General features: G+C 51.1%; 1 protein-coding gene across 16 annotated transcripts in view; it reads left to right on the forward strand.

Annotated features, from left to right (window-relative positions):
- Positions 1-23,486, forward strand: part of CLEC16A (C-type lectin domain containing 16A) — a 235,284-nt gene that overhangs the window by 73,065 nt on the left and 138,733 nt on the right. For all 16 annotated transcript variants that reach the window (XM_069569950.1, XM_069569948.1, XM_069569951.1 and 13 more), the window contains 3 exons: positions 5,741-5,870; positions 10,064-10,164; positions 21,582-21,704. In XM_069569950.1, the coding sequence (XP_069426051.1) occupies positions 5,741-5,870; positions 10,064-10,164; positions 21,582-21,704 (354 nt within the window). The remainder of the gene's footprint in view (positions 1-5,740; positions 5,871-10,063; positions 10,165-21,581; positions 21,705-23,486) is intronic.

The raw sequence follows: 23,486 nt of genomic DNA on the forward strand, positions 1-23,486 counted from the left end.
TCTCTCTCTCTCTCTTTTTTTTTTTTCTGTTTAGTTAAAGGTTTGCCCTTCCCATTTTTATTGATTTAATTTCTTTCTGTCTTTAAAAAAAAATAGTTTGGAACATTAACCAACTCAAAACTATGCAAAAGAGTTTGTTCAAGGAAATATCCTTCTTCCCACATACCTTCCATCCTGTTCCCCTCCCTCTTGTAGATAACGAACTTACTGCCTTCGGGAATATCCTTCCTGTGTTTCTTCGTGTAGAAAGGAGCAGAGGTGTGCATGCGTTATTGTTTTCCCGTCTTTCTTACACTCAGAGTGCAGTCCGCCATATATGCTCTTTGGCCCTTGGCTCTCTCCACGTAGCCTTGGCTCCGGAAATCGCTCTGTATCAGTTCACAGCGGCCTTCCTCATTCCTTTCCCAGCTGTGCCATGTGTACCATGGTCTATTCAACCAGTCTTTATGCTCGGACATTTAGGTGGTTTCCAGTATTTTGCAATTACCAATAATGCTGTGGCGAATGCCCTTGTGCCTGTGCATTTTCATATCATTGGAGAGGTGTCTTCCAAATAAATTCCTGCAAGTGGGATTGCTCAGCTGAAGGATACAGAAGTGATTTAAAGTTTTCTTTGAAAATGTATTTAAGTAAAAAAGAGAAAAGTGTGAGAGTTTGAATCAAATGATTAACAACAAGTAGTTCAGGCAACACAGAGACACAGCAGAAATGGTAAAAGCAGGCCCATGACTGAAGTTTGGACAGAGCTGGACTAGGGCTTCCCCGGGGGCTCAAGTGGTAAAGAATCTGCCTGCCAGTGCAGGAGACACAGGAGACTTGGGCTTGATCCCTGGGTTGGGAAGATCCCCTGGAGGAAGAAATGGCAACCCACTCCAGTATTTTTGGCTAGGAAATCTCATGGACAGAGGAGCCCGGAGGACTGCAGTCCATGGGTCACAAAGAGTCAGACACAACTGAGCATGCACGCACAGTGCGCAGAGGACTAGGGTAGAGCTTCAGTCCCTTTAACCTCTAAAATAGAAACCTGGTATAATAACTGAGGTTCAGATGGAGCTTCCTGGGAATTCATTGTCAGCACGTGGGTCCTGACCTCAGTGTAATCAGAGAAAACCTGTCCACGTGAGCCCACTGGTCTGCTTGCCCTGGTGGCGGCAGCATGGTGCACGTACCCTGGGAGGGGGGTGAGGCCGCACCAAGGCCGGCATGGTGTCAGCAGGCAGATGGGGCAGCAGGGGCCCAGAAGGCTGTGTAGAACCATGCCGGACATCCTAATGTGGCATAAAGAGGGGTGCCCTTTGACCTTCGATCACCAAGGCCAGAGCCCCGTCAGCATCCACTTTTGAAGATGGCTGTAGAATCCATTTTGGAACAGTGAGACTCTGGCGAGACCCTCTCCTCTAAAACCTGTTAGCCACTCCTCTCAGGCCCACCTAGCACTTTGCATACAGTTTCCAGGGGCTGGCAGACCTGGGTAAGGATCACTGGTTTCAAGAGTTTAAAGGACGAGGAAAGACCTGCTTGGCATTGGAAGAACTGCTGTATATTTTACCTAGAAAACCACGTGAAGCAGCTCATCCTACACTTACGCCTGCCGGAGGAGTTGTGTGTTGGGATGGGGGTGGCGTGGGAGGTATGCGGGTGCAGCTGTGAGAACCGGGGTGACACAGCCAAGGTTTGGAAGCCTCGTCGTGTGTGGAGAGGCCCTCATGGGCCTGATTCTGCACCAGGAGTGACCTGGGGAGTAGGAGGTGGGGCAGGCTTGGCTTCTTGTGTGGATTTTCCAGCTGTGTGAAGAGTTACTATCACACTTCCCTGATGGTCCAGTGGTTAAGATGCTGCACTTCCACTTCAGGGAGCATGAGTTCGATCCCTGGTCAGGGGAGTTCCACATACTGCATGGTGCAGCCAAAAAGAAAAGAGTCATTCTACTTCTGGGTTTCTGTTTCCTCATATTCAGTCTCTAGGACCAAACTAGTGGTTTTCAGGCCATTTTGTGGGAAGCTGCAGAATTCCCGAAAGGAGCTCCAAGGGCCTCTGTGGAGGGTATAAGGGGCCCTGTGGTCAGAGATATTTGGGCACCTGCCCAGCCTGTCCCTGGAACAGCTCTGTGCTCATCTCCTAGCATGGGGGCGCCTTGGGAAATTGTTCAGAATTAGTGCGCACCTGATAACACAGTTTGCTGGGCGCTAGGCTGACTTATCTTCAGCCTCACAGCTGCTCTGGAACTCTCAGAGTGTCCAGGGAGATTAAAAAGCCAAAAAGGAATAACTACATCACAGCAGATGGAGGCTCTAGGGCTTGGCCCTGTAACCTTGGGGAGTCCTTGGAGCTGAGCTCCTGCTGTGTCAGCCCAGCAGGCCAGGAGGAAGGGGGCCTCGCAGCAGGGTGGGGAGCAGGTCAAAAGTCACAGGGCAGATGCCAGAGGCTGGCACCATTGTCTCACTTGATAGTCTTCAGATGACATGTCCCAACAGTAAACACATAATTCAACACGCATCTCTCCAATAGATATATATATATATATATACATTTATTATGGACTATACATATTTGTATTAATGTGCAAATGTTATGTACATCATAACATGAACAAACTAGATTTTTAAAAAGATAATAGTTAAAAATAAAGAGGTTTTGCCTAGCGAATCATCTTGCATACCCACTGGGATGTCTGCACCCCACTTTGGAGGAGATGAGAGCTGTTGGGAGGCCCCTGAAGGAGGCTAGTGGAGGGAGTGTGGGAGGAAGGAAGCAAACGGTGCTTCTCAGATGGCAGCGCCTCCTGCCCTCTGCCATGGCTGTGGGCTTACTCATGCACCGTGGTTTAGTCAGTAGCTCTTGGTGAATTGACTCAGTGGTTTTGTCTTAAATTTAGCTTCATCCTAAGCAGAAGCATCCACAAAACAGACTTTCTATGCAGTTAGAAGTTTATTCTAATGCATGTTAAAATAAACACAAAACTGTGCAAACACATGGCACTTAAATATTGCGTGGCAGCCCCAACCTGTGTGATGGGGCTGACCCCATGGGGGACTCTGATCTGTGTTGTCTGACTTCAGACCATGCTGGGAGGGAAGGGCCTGGCGAGAGCAAGCCCCCTCCCCCAGGTCCAGGCCCATTGTTGGCGTGGGGGGATGCGGTCCTCCCAGCCAGAGGACAGTCACAAGCACAGTCACACTTAACAGTCCCAGAAGGGAGGCCAGGACGCAGCCCGTCCCCCTGAGGACATTGCACACATGTAGATCGCAGGTTGGAGGTGCTCTACACATCACAGCTGCTGAGCGTCATTGCCAGGCCCTGCCTGGCCCAGGCAGACCCGTCAGACATGATCCACTCCAGGGATTCGTATTGAGCATTTGCCTTATGCCAGGCCCTGGACTAGACACTGCAGTTCTGGTGGAGAACAAGACAGGTACGGCAGCCCCTCTCATGAAGCCCACGTCCTCGGGTGGGGAAGGCGGACAGGAAACAAGCAAACCAGTAGAGAATGTAAAATCCAGGTGCGGATTTCTCCCGACATCTGAAAGTAGAGACTTTTTGTAAGAGAAGATGGTGTAAAGCCAGGGTGCAGTTCCCTGGGGACACACCTTGCTAACAGATGCCCAGGGTAAATGAACACAAGGCACCAGCATAGCACAAAGCTACGGCAGCTCCACACTGAGGTGCTAACTAACTCTGCTTCCCAGGAAGGAGCTTGGCGGGGCCACGTCCATGCTCAGGGTGCACGCTGCCTCTGTAATGACTGCTGCCACACCAACGCTGAATGCTATTTCTGCTTTTCTCCTATTTTTGTAAAAGGGAAAGTCCTTTTCAGGTTTCTTTTAGTTAGAAAAAACAGGTACTAATACAGGTCTTTCCATAAAAGCCAAGTGGCCTAAAAGCAAAACTTCAAAAAGTGGGGATACCTGTAGTTATAAATACCATAAAGTAAAATCAAGAGGAGCGGGGAGGGGACATTTCTATGGAAGAATTCCAAGTAATTTATGTAGCTGCCCTCCCTCAAGGAGACAGAACATAGCTCTGTAATCCTCAAGTGTGAGCTGCACTTAATGACTTGCTTCTGAAGGGTGTGGGATGCAAGGAGGAGGAAAAGTCCCTCTCCAGTGGAGGACCCTGACCAGCTTTCCCTTGGCCGAGTGATACAGGTGAACATCCCCCGTCATAAGTCATGCTGATAGGCTGTGCCCGTGATAGGATGTGATGAGACAGCACTTCCTTTCTGTGGTCTTCCTCCCAGAAACCCATGAGCCCAGTCTAGTAATAGGGAGAATGTTGCAGAAACCCAGATTGAGGGGCGTCCTAAAAATGCCCGACCAGACTCCTCAATCCATGTCATCCGGAGGAAGGGAGGTCTGAGGAACTGTTGCAGCCTAAGACGTGACAGCTGGATATAACGTAGTTATCCAGGTTGGGGTCCTGGAACTGAAAAAGGATACTGGGGAGAAACGAGGGAAATCTGAATGAAGTATGGAGTTGAGTTCATAGTAACTTGGAGAGGTAGAGGGAAAACCGATGGGGAGGGTGTCTGAGAAGACATCCCTGAGATGGCGACGTTTCAGTTGAGCCTCAAGTGACGTGATTGAGTGGTGCCTGGGGAGGGAAGACTGGGGTGAGAATGTTCCAGGCAGAGTAAGCAGCCGTGTAAAGACCCTGGGGCAGGAGCAAAGCCATGCAGGTCAAAGGCGAGTGACAGGAAGCGCAAGACAGCTGGTGGGGCAGAGAGGGCCGGAGGTGCGGTCAGCGGTGGTCAAGGGCCGGGCCGTGCATGGCCTTGATACCATGGACGGCATTTGGATTTTGTTCTGAGTGTGATGGGAAGGCTGAAGGGGACCTGGGCTAATTTCTGCTTAAAATCACTTGGTTCTGTGTGGGCAACAAATTGGGGTTGGGGGTGGGGGCGGTGGGCGCAAGATAAGCAGTGGGAGGCTCTTGCTTGGGTCAGGGGAGATGACGGCAGAGCCCAGGTCAGCACCTGTCCTTCCTGAGAGGACACACAGGTTCACCTTTCGTCATCCTTTCCCCTCACCATATTTCCTGAAGATGGGGGGCAGCCCTTGAACTCTGGGTTCTAAGAACTAAGTGTTTGATGGTCCACACCCGCTTCTCAAGGAACTCTATTATGGGACAGCTCATAGCACAGCCACCATCCACCTTGAACTCGGAACGTTTTCCTTCGTTGGTTCAGACCTTTTTCTGAAAATGAAAATGTACATGGTGCTCAAGTCGGGTGCTATGAAAGTTGCCCCTATTTAATTGGGAAAAATAAAGTGAGGTCCCTCCCCTTTCTGCCCTCTGGAAGCTGTAAGTGGGAAAATAAAACAAAGGCTTTGGGCATGGCAGAGCCCATGCTACAGCATAAACAGGTTTGGAATATTTTTAGTGGATTCGGTTATGCTTTATTAACCACATGTCATCTCTTCCACGCTCTTCAATTCCTCTGTGAAGGAAGTGTGGTATCAGTAAAAGAGAATAGATAACTGCTGAAGTAAATCATGGCCATCTGGGCTTTCCTGTCAAGATTAGATGCCGTTTCTTGACATTCCCAAGCTGAAAGGAGAGGGGGGTGCGGGCCCTGTCTTATTGCTCCCGGCGTGGGTGTTGTGGGGGCTGCTGTCGCCACCATCGAGTGTTTGCTGGATGTTTGCAGAGCGGTCTGCCGGGCTCCCTCTGGAGCACGAGCGTGTCTGTGAAGCTCGATCCGGGGCCACGCGGGCTCATCCCAGTGTCTGTCTGCTTCCAGAGATAGAGATGGTGCTCATGGAGCGCAGCAAGCTCCCGGAGCTGGCCGCCGGCGCTTCCGTGCAGGAGCAGAACACCACGGACGAGGAGAAGAGCGCCGCCACCGGCCTGGACAGTGTCCAGTGGAGCAGGTAGCTGCTGGGCCGGGCGGAGGGCTGCCCCCGAGCCAGCCTTCCGCTGCTGGTCGGTGTCTGGGATGAGGTTGGGGGGGAGCGCCCTGGCCAGGTGCCCACGGAGGGTAAGCCGGGCCTCGTCCCGCCACGCTGGTAGCCTCTTCTGCTCCCCAGCCAAGCCATCCTGCTGCTCCCCTCCCTGGCCTCCAGAGGCGCCACTCCTCTTGAGAGACCACGGGGACGGAGCGGGCCCTCAAGGCCATGGTACTCACCGTTTGGAATGAATGACTGAGGCATGACACCACCATTGTAGGCACTTCAGTGCTGGTCCTAACAGGGTGTGGCCTTGTTCATCAGGCCACTCCTGGCTGTGCCCTGCTGCCCCCAGGAAGGATGCCCTTGGGGGCAGCATTTGGATTTTATGATCTCATTCACTCACTGCCGCCAGGCTCGCCACTGTCTATAGGGCCTGCCCTGGTGACTCAGCGGAACTGTCTAATGCTGCTGTCCACCTTCGACTTCTTGGCTGATAGTTCATTTCAGTGATGGCTGCCCAAACTATTACACTATGCAACCTTCCAGACACCAGCTTTCCTGCAGCCTGGCTGGAGCGCCACCCCTTCCAGAAGGAATCGGGTGGAGGGCTGCTGCCAAAGTTGCAGTGAACTGTTAGAGGGCTTCTCCGTCTCAGTGCTATTTCCGTATCAAATGCCTGCAGTAATCTCCGAATCCCGTGTCAGTGGTAGTGAATGTGCAGCAACATGGTTTCTCTGTCAGCCTGCAAGGCATTCACTTCCTGAACTCTCTTGGTGGATGAAATGCAAACACACACACTCATCCTATTTATTAATCCAGCTTAAAGTGAAGTCTTGAAGCACACCAGTCTTTCCCTGCAGGTCTTGTTTATCTCTTTGCGTGACGTGTGTTTCAGTTATCTAACAGAAAAGATTAATTTTTTTATCAGATGCACAGGGGAGCCATTTTTAGTTTTGATTAAATAAAAATCTTTACAGCACAGTGTGGGTTATCAGTTGTACTGCCAAGGACCTTTCTAATTTTATTTTGTGGCCAAAAAAAAAAAAAAAAGTAACACTGGGAGCTCTGAAAATTAAGGGGATCATTCTAAACACAGAAAGGGGAGGGGAAGACAACCTTTAGGTGCTTGGCTCAGCTTTAATTAGAATACAGGTCATTAAAAAACTGAAAATAACTTGTCATGAGGGATGTGCACCTGCTTAACACATCATTGCATGCTGAGTTGCTCAATTGTGTCTGACTCTTTGCGAGCCGGTAGACTGTATCTGACTCTTTGTGAGCTGGTAGACTGTAGCCTGCCAAGCTCCTCTGTTCATGGGATTTCCCAGGCAAGAATAATGGAGTGGGTTGCCATTCCCTTCTCCAGGGCATCTGCCCGACTGAGGGATTGAACCTGCATCTCCTGCATTGGCAGGCAGATTCTTTACCACTGAGCCTCCAGGGAAGTCTGTCCAGTTTCTTAGGATCTAATAAATGGAAACAGCATGTATTTTGCATACTCTGATGATACTGTAGCTTTCCTAAAGAGGAAAAACACTCGTGTACTGTCAAAAAGTCAACAGACCAAAATGTTATGTTTGAGTATTGGAGTTGAGACTTCTTTTTTTCCCTGAATCTTAGTGAAGAGAGGGGTTTTTTCCCTTCAAGTTGATTGAGATTGTTTCTTAAGTTACGGTGACTTTGGCATCTTCTGCCACATGGTTCGTAGTGGAAGCTGATCCTGTGTCCTGAGCTGAGCCATGTGCAGACTTGCGGCCCTGAGAAACTTTGAGCAAGAGCTGTGCTCAGCTCTGAGACTGGGCTCCAAGGGGAGACTGGCCCCAGTGGAGAGCTGCCATGGCCTTTGCAAAGGTGTTGTGTGTTGGTTGTCAGAGACACCCCCTCAGCCCCCCGCCCTCTCACCTCCTGGCACTGAGCCGGGAGGAGGGCATTGAGGATGAGGGAGGGGACAGTTCTCCTTGACATGAACTGGACCTTGACATTGGTCCACTTTCCACAGAAACAACATAGAGCAAAGGGGAACTGTCCTCATATTCCCCACACACGGTGGGCGAGCTCTGCATTCTTGGTGAAATACAGAACTAAGAAACCGGAAACCACTCAGAACCTTCTGTCTTAACAAAAAAAAGAAAGAAACTTAAAATTTTAAAAGTTAATAGACATTTAGAAAATGTAAAAAACCTTGAAAAGTATAAAGGAGGAAAAGTCTTCATAATTCCAAAGCAGCTGTTACTAGCATTTTGGTGATTTCTTGCCAGTTTTCAATGCCAATATAGTGGAAATTCTGCCCTGTTTCCCCCCAGTAGCTTATACGATACTATGTCTATTATTTTTGTTTTTGGTTTTCTCTAATACCAAACTCCAAGTATCTTTTTCACTCTGTTGTACTCTTAGTAAACACAATTCTAATGGCTTCATAATACTTTGTCTCATAAAAGATGGTCCATTCACCCAGCCCTCCCTCTGCTACTGGGCATTTGGTTATTTGTATTATTCCCAAATGAAAATACAGTCCAAATTCCAAGCAATTGGTGTGCAAAAAAAAGTGTTCTTTAATACTTTATCCTGTTCTTAAGTTTGGAAGTGGTATTGCTGGGGGCTGAGAGAAAAACAGTTCCACACATGGCAGAACTATTCACACATCAGAATGGTGATGGCTGATCTGGGGCAGGGGAGGGTCTGGGGCTCCAGAGAAGTAGAACTGGAAAGTCAATGTTCCTTAAAAGTTTCTTCCTTTAATTTCTGTGTATTACATGTTTATTTGAAATGTTATGACAAGTGCATTTCACTGCTTTTCTGCATTTTTCAATATATTTTGAATCAGTGATACCTCTGTGGAGTTCAGAAGTCCAAAAAGTCTAAAAAGTTATGCAGCGAATGGGTCTCTGTGTTTCTCTGCTGCACCTTCTCGCTCCCCCTAGTCAGCAGTGTTGACTGCGGCTTATGTCCTTCGAGGGGTTAAGCGTGCCCTTTGTCACTCATTGAGGCTCTCTGCTCTCTTGGCTTCAAGCTGGCATCCGGGGGCAGCCGCAGACAGTCACAGGGTCAGAGCCTTCTGCCAATGGACCAAATCTGTGCACATTCTATTATCCTCTTGTTGAAGTCTTTCCAGGCCAGGCCCTTCAGCCAGAAGGGCAGCATTCAGGCTGTACCATTTATGTATTTGTAGCCACTCGATAGGTCTCACCCACAAAGCATCAGAGGCGATGCTTCCTATCGATCCCTTCTAACCAGGGAAGGTCGGCCCAAGAAACTGCCGGGTCAGGACCCGCCAAAGCGAGGTCTTGGAGAAGTGCCTGTGGCACCCTCAGAATAGAAGTGCAACAGCAGCTCGCGTGTCCGAGCGCTTTTCACTTGAGCCTGGGCCTGTGTTAATGCCACTCTGTTGTCATTGCACTTGAACCCTCACTATAAACCCTGGAAGGGTTCATTGCCCATCTCACAGAGGGGGGATTGTAATTTACCCAAGGGTTTGCAGCTAAGAAGAGGCAGAGTCAGCATTTGAACCTCAGCAGTCTGGCTCCAGGGTCCGCAGTCTGAAATGACCCAGATTTATTGGTACCTGTCTGCTGTTGGGAGTCTACCACATTGCCCCGTTTCCCTCATTCTCTTGTTGCTCTTTGAACGACTGCAGTGGCATGTCCATGCTCTGTCTGCTCACTGGCTTGGGAGCGCCACAAAACCACACTTATCCCCAGTGTCTGGGACAGCAGGTGGACCATTGTTAAGTAATTAGTCGGTTAGCTGTTCCTTAGTCAGTTTCCCCAGACATGACAGCTTCCAGGGGCAGAGCCTGCCTGTTGATCACCTCTGTGTCCTCCACGCCTGGGGCTGAACTGGGCACATGGTGGCCGTGCTCTGTGCTGCTGGTGCGTGCGTGCTCAGTTGTGTCCAACTCTTTATGACCCCATGGACTGTAGCCGGCAGGGCCCCCTGTTCCTGGGATTCTCCCAGCACGAATTCTGTAGTGGGTTGCCATGCCCTCCTCCAGGGGGTCGCCCCAACCCAGGGGTTGAACTTGTGTCTCCTGTGTTGGCAGGCGGGTTCTTTACCACCGAGCCACCTGGGAAGCCCATGCTGCTGGTTGGAGGGGGCAGGGGGTTGAGCGCTGTGAAGAGCAAAGGCAGCTGGCATCCTGTGTGCAGGTGAGGCTCATGTGGGCCCCTCTCTTCCAGACCCTTCCTGGATATGGTGTACCACGCCCTGGACAGCCCGGATGACGACTACCACGCGCTGTTCGTGCTCTGCCTGCTGTACGCAATGTCTCACAACAAAGGTGAGCCATTCAGTTCGTCTGCCTTCAGGGGAAAGGACAGCTTTTTTCCTTGAAGAATTTCCTTTCTGGTTTTGGCAGATTCCCACAGAACCTCTCTACAGCCTCATTAGAGTTTCTCAGGTGCTTTTCTGCACGCTGAAGCCACAGGACTCGGTTACTCAGGCAACACGGGGGCGGGTGGGAGGTGGTGGAGATGGAGGTTCAAGCGTTGACCGTCCAGCGCAGCATGACTGTGTTCACACTGTGGTTTGCTCTCGACCCCTCAGTCTACAACTGACTTAAGCTTCCGACCTCTTTCCTAACATCAGAACAAAGATCAGTCAAATTGCAATCTTGGTTTTGCTATTTATAATAGTCAGTGCATCATTCTGGGTTCAGAGCTAAAATAGACTCTGAGTGGATTGTGTGGAAGTGTAGGTTTCCTTTCTGAAGAAAGGTGTGGTTCTCTGGCTTCCCCTGTTGAGGCCGAGCGGTCAGGATCAGCCTCTCGCAGAGCTGACGGTTTTGATTAGGATCCATTCATTTACTTCCTCTCTGAGAACAGCCGCTGGTTGTGTACCACCTGGCTTGACACGAGCGAGTTCTGAACCCACCACATCAGAAGCTCTTTGAAGGAGAAACCAAGAGTATTCCTTCTGGCCCCTGCCAAGCGCTGGGCTCAGCAGAGCTGAGACCTTGCAGCAAGGTCTGATGTTTTAGTAGGTTTTTCAAAAGCCTGTTGGGAGGTAGTTAAAGGTGGGTTTTACTGCGACGGTCTATGGCTGGAGTCATTTTGTGGAGGGCAAAGCTCTCAACAAAACAGAGTATGTATTTATTCTGAAATCATTAATGTTGTGTGCATGCTTACTCAGTGGTTTCAGTTGTGTCTGACTCTTTGCAACCCCATGGACTATAGCCCGCCAGTCTCCTCTGTCCATGGGATTATCCCAGCAAGAATACTGGAGTGGGTTGCCATTTCCTACTCCAGGGGATCTTCCCAACCCAGGGATCGAACCCGTGTCTTCTATGGCTCCTGTATTAGCAGGCAGATCCTTTACCAATGAGCCACCTGGGAAGCCCTTGATAAATAAGTTGATTAGTGGCAAAAGAAGATACAGTGAAAAAGGCCCCCTTTCCCACATTGGTTCTCTACCTCTTCTTCAAAGGCCATTTGTGTTAACAGTTTCTTGCATCTTTTTAAAGATACTTGTGCAAGCCCAAGTACCAAGTATATACGATTTTATTTCAATGGGTTCCCCACCCCCAACATGAATGGAGGTTCATTCCTTATTATGGTCTGTTCTGTACCTAGAACTGCCTCATGCTTTTTAATCCTATGTGTGTGCCGTCGTTTGTTTTGCCATCCCCTTATTGAATGACACTGAGACCATTTCCAGGCTTTTCCTACTCAAGATGCAACCAGCCATGGTGGCTCTTCTCCTGTATAAGTCACTGTGCTCATGTGCAACTGCTTAGATCTAGTCTGAAGTGTTAGTCGCTCAGTCCTGTCCTACTCTTTGCAACCCCATGGACTATAGCCCATCAGTCTTCTCTGTCTGTGGAATTCTCCAGACAAGAATACTGGAGTGGGTAGCCATGCCCTTCTCCAGGGGGTCTTCCTGACCCAGGGATCGAACCCGGGTCTCCTGCATTGCAAGCAGGCTCTTTACCATCTGAGCCACCAGGGAAGCCCAGAAGAAGCATGGCAGACTCCCTCTGATGTCTCCCTCCACAGTCCTGTTGATTCCCTTGGCTTCTTAGATCCCCTCCAGCTTTGGCTCAGTGACTGGCACACAGGAGCCCTCTGTCCCTGGGAGTAAACAGAGCTCCAAGCCTGAGCCATGGAGTCCGTCCCACCCATGGATCGCCTGCCATCCGTGCCCACTTCCCCCCACCTCTGCACTCCACCTCCTGCCCCTCACATGCTGGAGGCTTTGACCTGGGTGATTGAGCACCACCTTGAAATGTCTGTTTATGCCACACTCGTCACCCAGAAATATACCCTGACCTCATCACACTTCCTGCCATTTCTGGTTCAGTTGAATTTGCCAGCCAAGGTTGAAACTGCCATGACCTTTAGCTCTTTCCCTCCTTTGATCCCAGCATTTAGTCATCAAATGTTGTCATCTCTCCCTCTTTGGCCTGTCTGATCAGCAGAATGTAACTGAGCACAGTTCAGTGCCTGGGTCTAGGCTTGGTGCCAGTGGGAAGGACTAAGGGCAGGAGAGCAGGCGAGATCCTGAGTCTTGTCTCTCCAGTAGCTTTAGCACAGCCTTCCGGAGGAGTCAACACATGGCCACTTCATAATCCATCCTCCACAGCACTGCCAGGCAGTTCCCTGTAAGACTGTGCTGTCCGTGTCCTTCCCCTGTTCAAAAACCTTTGGGGCCTTCTTCTCTCCCTTCAGCTCCAACCTCCAGTAACCTGCCATTCTGAGTACCTGGATTGCACCCACCATCGTAACTTGATCTGATTCCCCTGACTTCCCACTGCAGACGCTTAGCCCTGGCCCAGGGATTCGGACTCTAAGTAGCGATTAACTGTTTCACAGAGATAAACTTGTAGTGACTGTCATGGTACTCTTCAATATTCTTTTGGTTATAAGCCCTGCAAACCACCTCACATTAACAAAAAGAATCTTATGGGAAGGTCCCTGGGACAGCTCATGAGATCCAAGAAGCTGCTAAAAAGCCAAGGAAAGGGCAGGAACCAACCAACTCTGGGGACTTAAGGTAGATGGTGGTTTGGATCCAGCAGATCTCAGGCAGGGAGTCTGTCTCCGTTCCAGTTTCAGATTGGTGGGCAAGAGATCTGATTGTTCCAGGTTAGTGATGGGTCTAACTCTGGAGCAGTCAGTTGTGACTGAGGGTAGGGGGGGTGGGCTGGGGTCAGGGTCACAGAGCACAGAGCACAGAGCTGGCCCCAGGGTGTTTCAGCTCTGTTTCTGGAACTGTTCCCCAGAGAAGGGAACTTCTCTGGAAGCCTGGCAGCCACCCCAGTCAGTGCCAATACACCTACCTGTTCTTGGCTAGGCTTCTACCTTCTTCTATCCATCTATGTCTTGTCTTGCTGCTTCCTCTGCCCTGACATCACCACCTATTGAAATTATGCTTATCCTGGAAGTTTTCTCTGAGCTCTTCAGGTGATACTCACTGTGGGTTAGTATCCTCTAGTATGGCAGGCACGTTTTACACTTTGCTGGATGTGATTTGCTAAAACTTTAAGAAGAATTTTTGCATCTATGTTTCTGAGTGTTATTGGCCTGTGGTCTCCCTGTAATTCTCTTGTTTTGTTTGCTTATGTTCACCTTATGGAATGAATGGGGACTTCCGAGGACTCTACTTGATAAGCCATGATTAGGTGGCCCATCCTTGCAGGCTGGTGGAAATGTGAGCTCTTCTCAGCCCTGGGTGAGCTCCAGGGGTTGTTCCACCCTCCTCCTCCCAATAGGCCTTTGCCTTTCCTCACCTGCATTCCCTGGGGCAGAACTGAGCTGAAGCCTTGGAAAGAAGCCCCTGCAGGTCCCTGCGCCTCTCCCTGTCCTTCTCTTTCCCATCAGCTCTAGTCACTTGCCTCTCTGAGCTGCAGACTCTGCCTTCTCACCCCAGAGAGACCACGGGCTTCGTTCGGCTTCTGTTGGTCTGTGCTGAGGCCTGGAAGCTTTCCAGCCAGTGAGCTGGAGCGATCCCGGGCCCACTGCCCTTGTTTCTTCTCTCTCAGGTTCCCCTCCTGTGTTGCATGCTGTCTTGCCCTGTGTGTCATAACCACGGTCTTATATGGTTTGCCAACTCTCCAGTTGCTTGAGTGAGGTGGGTAAATCCAACCTCTCTTGTCTGGAAGCTGAAACATTTAAAGAAGAAAGTTTTATTGCGGGATAATTGATAAACAGTGAACTGCACATTTTTAAAGTGTGCAGCTTGATGAGCTTTGACACACATATTCACCCATGAAACCATCATCACAGTCAAGTCAGTGTACATATCCATCAGTCCAACCGTTCTCTCTTGCCCCTTTGTCACCCCTCTGCCCTTCTCTTCCCGCAACCCTCTCCCTAGGCAACTCTGAATTGCTCCCTATCGTTATAGCTTAGTCTACACTTTCTACATAAATAAGATCATGCAATGTGTTCTCTTTTTTTTGGTCTGACTTCTTTCAGTTTGCGTAATTATTTTGAGATTTGTTCATGTAGTTGCGTGCCTCAGTGGTTCCTTTCTTCCTACCTCTGAGTAATATTCCCCTATGAGAATGTACCAGTTTGTTTACCTGTCCGTCTGTTAAAGGACATCTGGGTCATTTCCAGTTTTTGACCATTACGAACAAAGCTGCCACGAACATCGGTGTATAAGTCTCTGGACACTTACTTGCATTTTTTTTTCTTGGATAAATACTGAGGAGTGAAATGACTGAATCATATGACAGGTGTGTCTGTGTTTGTTTTTAAGAGACTGCCATGCTGTCTTCCAAAGCAGCTGTGTGATCTTACATCCACCATCAGTGCATGAGTGTTGGCCTCATACCCTCACCAGTGGTCGGCACGGCCACCTTTTTATTTTTAGTCATTTTAATGAGTACATGTAGTGATGTCTTTTTGTGATTTTGATTTCCATTTCCCTAACAACTAATGGGGCTTTGCAGGTGGCACTAGTGGTAAAGAATCCACCTGCCAGTGTAGGAGACATAAGAGACGCAGGTTCAATCTCTGGGTTGGGAAGATCCCCTGGAGGAGGGCATAGCAACCCACTCCAGTATTCTTGCTTGGAGAGAGAATCCCACGGACAGAGGAGCCTAGCGGGCTACAGTCCATGGGACACAGAGACACAAGTGAAGCGACTTATCATACAAACACATAAGCTTAATGACGTCGAATAGCTTTTTAAGTGCTTAGTCTACCATCTTCTTTGGTAAAGTATCTTTTCATATCCTTTGCCCATGTTTTAATGAGTTGGCCACATTCTTACTGTTGAGTTTTGAGAGCTCTTTGTATCCTAGATACAAGTCCTTTATCAGGTGTGTGTTGCAAAGATTCCTCCCAGTCTTTGGCTGGTCTTCTTTTCTTCACAGTACCTTCAGAAGAGCAGAACTTAATTTCCATGAAGTTCTCACAGCACTTCTTTGTACTGCTTTTGCTCTGTATGTTTTCTCTCCCATGACTGGGCCTCTGAAAGCAGAGGCCGTGTCTCTCTTGACAGCCTTCTGCACTACACAGTACCGAGTACTCAGCTCAGCGCCTGGCACCTGGCCAGCGCTGTGCCCAAAGTTTCTGACTGACTGCCTCTGAACCGTGTGGCAGCTCCCCCGTGCCGCTCTCTTGCTGGCCGCCCGTGCTCAGGGCCTCCTCAGGGAAACTGCTGCTGGGGGGTAGGTGGGGGTGCCCAGCTCCAGGGGGCCAGGGGGCACAAGGACAAACTTTTTACAGGGGGGCTGGCTTTGCTGACGGGCTTCCTTCCAGGAGCCCCAACGTGTGCTGTGAAATGGAAAAGCAGTGGCTTACACAGCACCCTCCTTCTTCCTTGATGTGGACGGAGAGATGATCCTGGTGAGGAGCCCACCTACCTCTCTTGCATCTTCCTAAAAGAGTGGGACTGTATATTCAAGGGAATTTAATTCCTCCTTCCATTTCCTGCTAGTGCTTTCCTTTTGTTTACTCATTCGCCCTTCTGGCAAGTATTTCTGAAGCCATTCTTAGATGCCAGGCTCTGTGGTTAATATTGAGAACCCAGTGGTGAAACAAACAGAGATGTTCTTGGAGGCAAGTGTGGCTGCTGTGGAGGGAGCAAGGCAAGGGTGGTGGAGGTGAGGGCAGCGTGGCGGCTGTGATTTGCAAGTGTGGAGAAAGCCAAGGGTGCAGGGTCGCCTGCTTGGGTGGTCTGGGGAGGCTTCTCTGAGGAACAGACATCAGAGGTGAGGCCTGAGAATGAGAAAGAGCGAGCCCCACAAAGCTCTAGGGCAAGAATGCTCTGGGCAAAGGGAATGGCAGGTGCAAAGGCCCTGGGGTGGGAAAGAGCTTACAGGTTTGAGTAGCAGAAAGCAGTTCAAGGTGAGGCTGGCCAGGTGGCCAGGGACCAGATCATGGAGAATCTTAAAGGCCGGGAGAAGGAATTTAGAATGTATTCCAATTGCAGTTGAGAAACACCTAGAGGGTTTTTAAGTAGAAGAGTGACATGAGCAGACGGGAATTTGGGGCGAGTACCCTGGCTGCTGGATGGAGAGTGGGTCAGCGGAGGGCGAGGGGTGAGCTGCGTTGGGGAAAGCTGGGAGGCTGGTTAGGAAGCTGTTGCGGTAGTCCAGGCGGGAATGATGTGGACTGAATTATGGCACGTTGGCCGTGGAGATGGAGACAACTGGAAGCTTTTAACGATATATTTTGGAGTTAGAGCCAGGACAAGCTCACGGTCTGAATGTGGGGGCTGAGTGAGAGGGACACGGGGGCAGCTGTGTGTGGCCATTCACTAAGATGGGGAGCTTTGTGTTGGGTGGGAGGGGGCACCATAGGAGGAATCTGGGTGATGCCCAGGGCCCTGCCTCTTGCCGCTGTGTGACCAGTGGTAGCAAATCCAGAACCAGCAAGGGTGGGCTCTCGAGCAGGTTTGGAAAGGAATCTGGGGCGTTAGTTCAGCACCCAGAGGCCCAGGTGCTTGGGGCACCCCCAGGGGAAACTGCCTCTGTGGGGCCAGGGGACTATACCTGGTTTCTGCTCCAGTCTGGCCTGGAGGCATATGGTGCCTTTGGCGGGGGCTGTTTGGTGGCAGTGGTAGGGGGTGGGTGTGTGGGTGGTTGATGTTTTGGTTAGGCAGCAGGTTAGCTGCACTTAACCTTCAGCCTCTCTTTTCCAGATCCATGCCCTCTCAGCAGGGCCCCTAATGAAATGGCCTCTTTCTGATAGATTTTTCATCATAGGACAATTTTAACATAAAAGCAATGTTAATAAAAACTAAATGTTAGCTCAGGCCTTCCAGTAAATCATAATAGATTAGATGCTGCACCAAAATGAATATCGCGCGGTGGAAAGGGTTGACCGGTTGGAGGGAGGCACTCGTTGTGAGTCAGTAGGGCTGGTAATGAACGCTGGTTCCTGTCTGTAATAGCAGATTCAGTCCTCTGTCCTTTGTCAAGTCTGCAGGGTCCTGGCCCCAGGGGTCGGGGGGAGGGGGAGGGGACTTTTGCAGCTTTGTCTTTTTAAAGGTTCCCCCACTCTGCCCACCACCATTTATCCTTGTTTAGAAGAAGGGTCTTGGGCTTTTGTTTTGCTGAGAGGTTGCTTGGAACAAGGATGAGAGGTATGAGAAAGGTTGAAAGATAATAGGCTAAAGGGAGGCTTTCGCCCTGCAGAAAACTGGCAAAATATCATTCTGGATCTCGACTGACACATAATCAGAACTGGAAGTACATTGGAAATCAGCCCAACATCTGGTTAGCTTTCGAAATAGTTGGTCTATAGTTTTCCAAAGCTGGCAATGCTTGTGTGACTCTAGCCAAAGAGAGAGAGAAAATAACTTTTTGACCGTGATTTTTACCTGGCATTATTGTGCAGGTTTGTCTGTCCACTTCTTTTTATGTTACTTCGATCTGGGTCTGTTCCACCCCTGTCCTAAATAAGGGCTTCCAGTGAGGAGAAAGAATCCAGAAGCCAGAACTCAAGGGAAAACTTAGGAGCTGGTCACTGACATCACTGAACCTCGCCCTTCCCTTCTCTTTGGGATTCTTTGAGTGAGTTAGCTGGGAGTTGGGCCCCGCCTGCCCCTAGCCCCGTGCTTGTTGGGTGGGAGCAATGGCAGGGGAGACTGTTCTGACTCACTGGCGAGCAGGCTCTGACCCGGCAGGGAGGGAGCAAGGAACCGCGTGGTCTGCTGGAATCTGGACGTGCGACTGCGGCTCCCCGGGCCACGTGAAGTGCATCTGGGTTTCTCTGGAATTTGTCTGTCACTCGGCACTTAAGGGCTGAAGCAAAGAGGACAATATATTATCTACAGTGTTTATTTCAGTCAGAGGGAAACGACTAGCAAAGGAACTAGAGCTGGTTTGCAACAAACCTGCTTCTCAGTGACTGGAAACGTGCGTGTGCGTGCGTGCGTGCGTGCGTGCGTGCGTGCGTGCGTGTGCCTGTCTATCCGTTCATCTGTACACACGGTGGTTCCCTTTCACATGCATGTCTTTGTCATATCGTCACGTTGACCTTGTTCGTGCACAGCTGTCAGCCACTGTTTTATTAGGACCCAGAAGAATGTCTTAGAGACTGAGGCGGGAGAAAGAGAGAGATGGGGAGGGAATAAGGCACCTGGCCCAGCAGGAGCTTTGGGGAAAGATCAAAGATGCCCAGAGGGGCTATTTACAAAGCTTTGTCGTGTTGTGTGACGTGAGCCTGCTCTCTGTCTCATCTTGACTGATGGTAAAATCTACCACACACAGAATGACTTGCCACATGGAGTCTATTTAGGGGAAAGGGCAGGAAGTGGGGAGATCACCTTGAGTGGGGAGACGGAGACCACTCCAGAGTTGGCCCAAGCACAAACACGTCATGTCACCAGCTAGCTGCTGCCCAAGAGGTCCTGGCAGCCAAGCCTTGCCGGTCCCTCCTGCCAGGGTCTGCCACATCACTTCCGCCCACAGCCCCTGGCCCTGCTCTCCCCGAGCTCTGCCACACTCCCTGCCCAGCCCCTGAGCCTGGCATGACCTGGTCGTCCCTGGGCTGCTCACCCTTCAGAATCCAGTCCAAGCTGCTCGTCCCCTGCGCTGCCCCCAGACAGCCCAGCATGCCTTCTTTAGGCCTTCTGAAATAGCTCGACGTTAGCTTGGTTAGGTTGTTTTCCAATCTTTTCTTTCCTCTTACAACACAGCTGATACGGAACTCCATTAAGCCACATTCAAAGTGAAAATTCCCATCAGCACGTGGTGATGCCAAGTCACCATTGAACATGGGTCTTGACAGCAAGCCTGGGGTGCACAGTTTCTGTGATCATTCCCATTGAACAAGGAGACTGAGGGTCAAGGAGGTTAGCCATCAAAACAGAGTTCCTCCGGCAGCCTTCCATCCCGGCCCCGGTGTGGCAGGAGCCCAGGGGGAGAGGGAGAGGGAGCCGGGCCGGGAGGAGTGCTGCCTTATGGGCAGGCGGTGGCTGTTGTCAGCCCAGAGCAGGCCCCTCGCACGCTGGTATCGCCGGTGGGTCTCCAGGCAGGGGGTGCTGCCCCTACCCCATCTGGATCCTGTCCACCAGGGGAATTATCCTGGTTCTGACTGTTCCTCTAATGTGCTCTGTGACCCTGGGGACACGACTTATCCCTGGGCCTTAATTTCCTCCCTAAAGGAAGAGGGTGCATTGGAATCTGGTCCTCTGAAGCCTAGACGTGTTTTAGTCCCCAGGGTTCCCCGCCTCCCAGAGAGTGGGGCTGAGGAAGGTCAGGATAACCTTGGCAGGTTTCTCTTCCTGTTGAGAGAAGATTTTGCCACAGATTTCTTCATTTTTGACAAATTCTAAGGGAGTTGGGGCAATAATGGGAAAGATAAAAATGGAACGCATCCTGGAAATGCAAGAGCTGGTCCAAGTCTGGGTGTCGCTGGCCCTGCCGGCTGCCCCCATGTTCCCCGGGGAACCAGCAGCCGGTTCTGTCTGCCATCTTTGAAGTGGGATGGCAGATGGTGGGGTCACGGAGCTGGGTGATGCCCTGGATGGGCCAAGGAGCCATTTTTTTCCCCAGAACCACTGACTGACAGTTTCCAGAGGGCCAGGAAGGAAAGAATAGAGAGAGATTCACACAGTGTTGACATCTCTGGGGGGAAAAAAGAAAACAACAAATGACAGAAAGATTTAGTTGATGTCCCTTCTGCCGTTTAATAAACCAGAACGCTTCAGAGTTAAGACATTTAGCATTAAGATGGGATACAGAACCAACAAATTCAATTTTCGTCGCAATCAAATTTTTTTGACAAAGCCCCATCGGGGCGGTCATGAGGGAGGGAGCTGCCCACCTCCAGCCCTCGGGCCTCCCCTACTCGTGTTATCTCCTTGGCATGACTTAGCCTCCGGTTCTGATCTGGAAGGAATTCAATAAAGCAAGATATATTGTTATGGTTTATTACGTCAACGTGTGAGCGTGGGAGTCACTTAGAATCCAGACGATCAGCTCTTCACTGCTATCCTCTGCTATTTTGTCAAGGTTCTAAATGAAGCATCATCTGGGACTCAAGGGGCCGTATTTCAAGAGTTCCCAGAAGTGCCACCTTCCCCCCTTTTGTAGAATAACAGGAAAAGACGTGCTTCAGGCACAAACAATCCTTCCCAGCTCCCCGGGCATGGAGCAAGTGAAATGTTTGTTTCTGGGAGCTTTTCTGCGGGTGTAGTTTTCTTGCAGAGCCACGCTAGACAAGAGGAGGCTTTGCATCACCTCTCGTCCCTCACTTAGCCTGCTGATGTGGCCCCAGCGAGTCGTCCTATCACCCCGGCCCCCAGGTCCTGCTTTAGGAAAAGTGGTGCTGAGCTCAGTTAGATTGAGCGTGTCGTCTCTGCTTCCCGCCTCTTCTCCCCGTCTTGTCTTTCACCTTTGAAATGCAGTTACTAATAGATTTCACTGGAAGAAAAGTGATCCCTCTGTGCCTTAAACACAGATCCGCTCTGTCGGTTTTATCCTATCTGTGCCTTTCTGTGGGCCTGGTGGGGGCTGCTGCCTGTATGCCCTCCCCTTGGGGGCCCAGCTCGCCAGTTTGGTGTTAAGAACCGGAGGTGCGATCGGTGGGCAGGGCTGCAGGTTCCTTTGTGTCTGGTCTGTTCCCCCAACCCCGCTGCGGTACGCGTCTCACAGAGCAGTGGCCTCGGGGGTTTGCAGACCAGCCCTGAAATGACAGCAAAGCCCAAATTGCTCCTCTCCTACCCACTTCCCAACGCCGCCGCCCCACCCCCCCGACTGTGCCCAGAAGCATGCCACCGGTCAGGCTAGTGTGACCTCAACAGCTATCACGTACCTGCCCATCAGCCTTTTTAACACAGAGTGGGCCTTAGTCTGCAGTGAGCAGCCAGTCCACATTGTTTGGCTGAAACATGAAAGCCTTATTGCTGTCAGTATTGCAGCCATCCTGGTTTCCCATTTATAAGTAGTGATGGAAACTGTATGCTTTAGGGGCTTCCCTGGTGGTCCAGTGCTTAGGACTCTGCACTTTCACTGCCAGGGGCCTGGGTTCAATCCCTGGTTGGAAAACTAAGATCCCACAAGCTGCATGGCAGGGCTAAAACAGAAAGAAAGAAAATGTATGCTTTAATAATACGTTTACTTAAGTTCCAGTTACAGGAAACTCTGAGGTGAGTCATAGCACGGGCAGTACCTGGTCACAGCAGCAGTCAGGAAGGTGGATCGTGGACAGCCAAGGTTGAGGAAGCTAAGTTTGAAGGGGCCTTCCAGGACAAGGTAAGGTGGCTGCGCTGATAGCCGGCCCCTTCTCTCTGTTCCAGGCATGGATCCTGAGAAACTTGAGCGAATCCAGCTTCCAGTGCCCACTGCGGCCGAGAAGACCACTTACAACCACCTCCTGGCTGAAAGACTCATCAGAATCATGAACAATGCGGCCCAGCCAGGTGCCCGGGCGTGTGGGTGGTTCCCAGGGGTGGGGGAGTTGCAGGGACCAAGCCCCACACCAGCCCCAGGAACTCCGGCTTCCAGACCTGGCCGTGCCGGGAATCCATGCGGAACTCAGCCGCTCCCCTGCCACACACACACCTTGGGCCACCCGGACCCTCCCGTCTAGCCTTGTCTTCATCCTGTGGTCTCCTCCTCTTCCCGTCCCCTGTGGTGTTTGTGCCAGACTCTCCCTCTCTTCTCCTCCCATACTCACTTCTGCTTTGGTCAGTTGTGCCAGTGTCTGCAGCCCTCCTGTCTGGGTGGCCGAGGCCACATTTAAGCATAAATATTTGAGCAGGAACTAGGCTGAGAGGGTGAGCGAAGGGGAAGGCTGGAAGGTGTGCGTTGGGTGCTCTTGATCATGTGTGCCCAGTGTCAGCCTAGTTCTGAGGCCTTGGCCAGTGCCGACCCGCGTCCACAGCAAGGGCTGGGAGAGCAGGTGGAATGAAGCAGCGCAGCAGTCCTCACCTGGGGGCAGCGCTGTCCCCAGGGGACAGTGTCCAGAGACGTTCTTGGTTGTCACAGCTTGGAGACAGGTGCTACTAGCGTTCTGTAGGCAGAGGCCAGGGTGCTGCTCAACACCCTACAGTGCACAGGACAGCCCCAGAACAAAGGATTGTCTGACCCCAAATGTTGACCGTGCCATGGTTGAGAAACCCTGACTGCAAGGCAGGAGAAAAGACCATCAGGGTGTGAGGGAGAGCCCAGGAAAGGGCCCAACGGAGATGCTGCCTGCTGGGGAGAGAACCACTGAGCTGAGCTAGCAGGAGCAGTCCAGGCAGTGGGCTCAGGAGGGCAGGGGCCAGGGATGTAGTTGCAGGTGAGGGCTTCAGAAGTCCAGAGGAGTGGTGGTCAGAGCACAGCGTGACTGCCAGGGAGTGACCGCAGGGGCTTGGAGAGCCAGGTCCACAGCCTAAAGGGTGATGTCAGGGTATCGGTAAACCCAACAGCTGTTTATTTAGCAGCTCCTATATTCCAGCCTCTGTGTGCAGGTGATGAGGGTGCAGGAAATAGGGGACACGTAGACCCTATCCTCTGTGAAGTCCCGACAGTCTGAGCTCCAAGTGGAGATGGGATCTAAGCCTCAGAGCAAGCTCAAGGCCAAAAGTAACTCTGTGGGGCTCATAGATCTTTTTAAAGTCACAGGAGAGGAGAGAGGCATATCTGGGACTGAGTCCAGGGCCACTACCCATCTCTGGAGGTGACATACAGGGGAGCTGGCTCTGGAGCCTGGCCCAGGCCCCATGTGGGGAGAAGAGTGTCCGGAGGAGGGTGTTTTAAATGACAAGAAATATGTGGTTGCTTGGGACCAAGGGATGCTTGGTGGGGCCAGTTTCTGCTGAAGGTCCAGGCAGAGGAGGCAGAGCACGGTCCTGAGAATGGTGGCCCAGGGCCGGTTGGCAGGAGCGGCAGGAGCTGGATGTGGCGTGGTGATGGGGAGGTGGAGTGTCTGGGTGCACAGTGTGTAGCGCCGCCTGGATTTCTGAAGAGAAGACACTGGGGCAGCTCAGAGGGGCTTTAGAGAGGCTCCTTGAGGAGCCCGGCTCCCAGCTCATAGCAGGACAGCAGGCTGTGTTAGTCAAGACTCAGCTGCAGTTGACAGAAACCCAGCTCAGACTCACTCAGACAGTACAAACAAGTCTGCTGGCCTGTGTGACTTCGAGTCTGCTGGGCTCTGGCTGGAGGCACAGAAGACCTGGGGCCCACACAGTGTTTGCAAGCTCATCTTCAGGCTCTGC

This window comes from Ovis canadensis, chromosome 24 (genome assembly GCF_042477335.2).
Source record: "Ovis canadensis isolate MfBH-ARS-UI-01 breed Bighorn chromosome 24, ARS-UI_OviCan_v2, whole genome shotgun sequence".
NCBI lineage: Eukaryota > Metazoa > Chordata > Mammalia > Artiodactyla > Bovidae > Ovis > Ovis canadensis.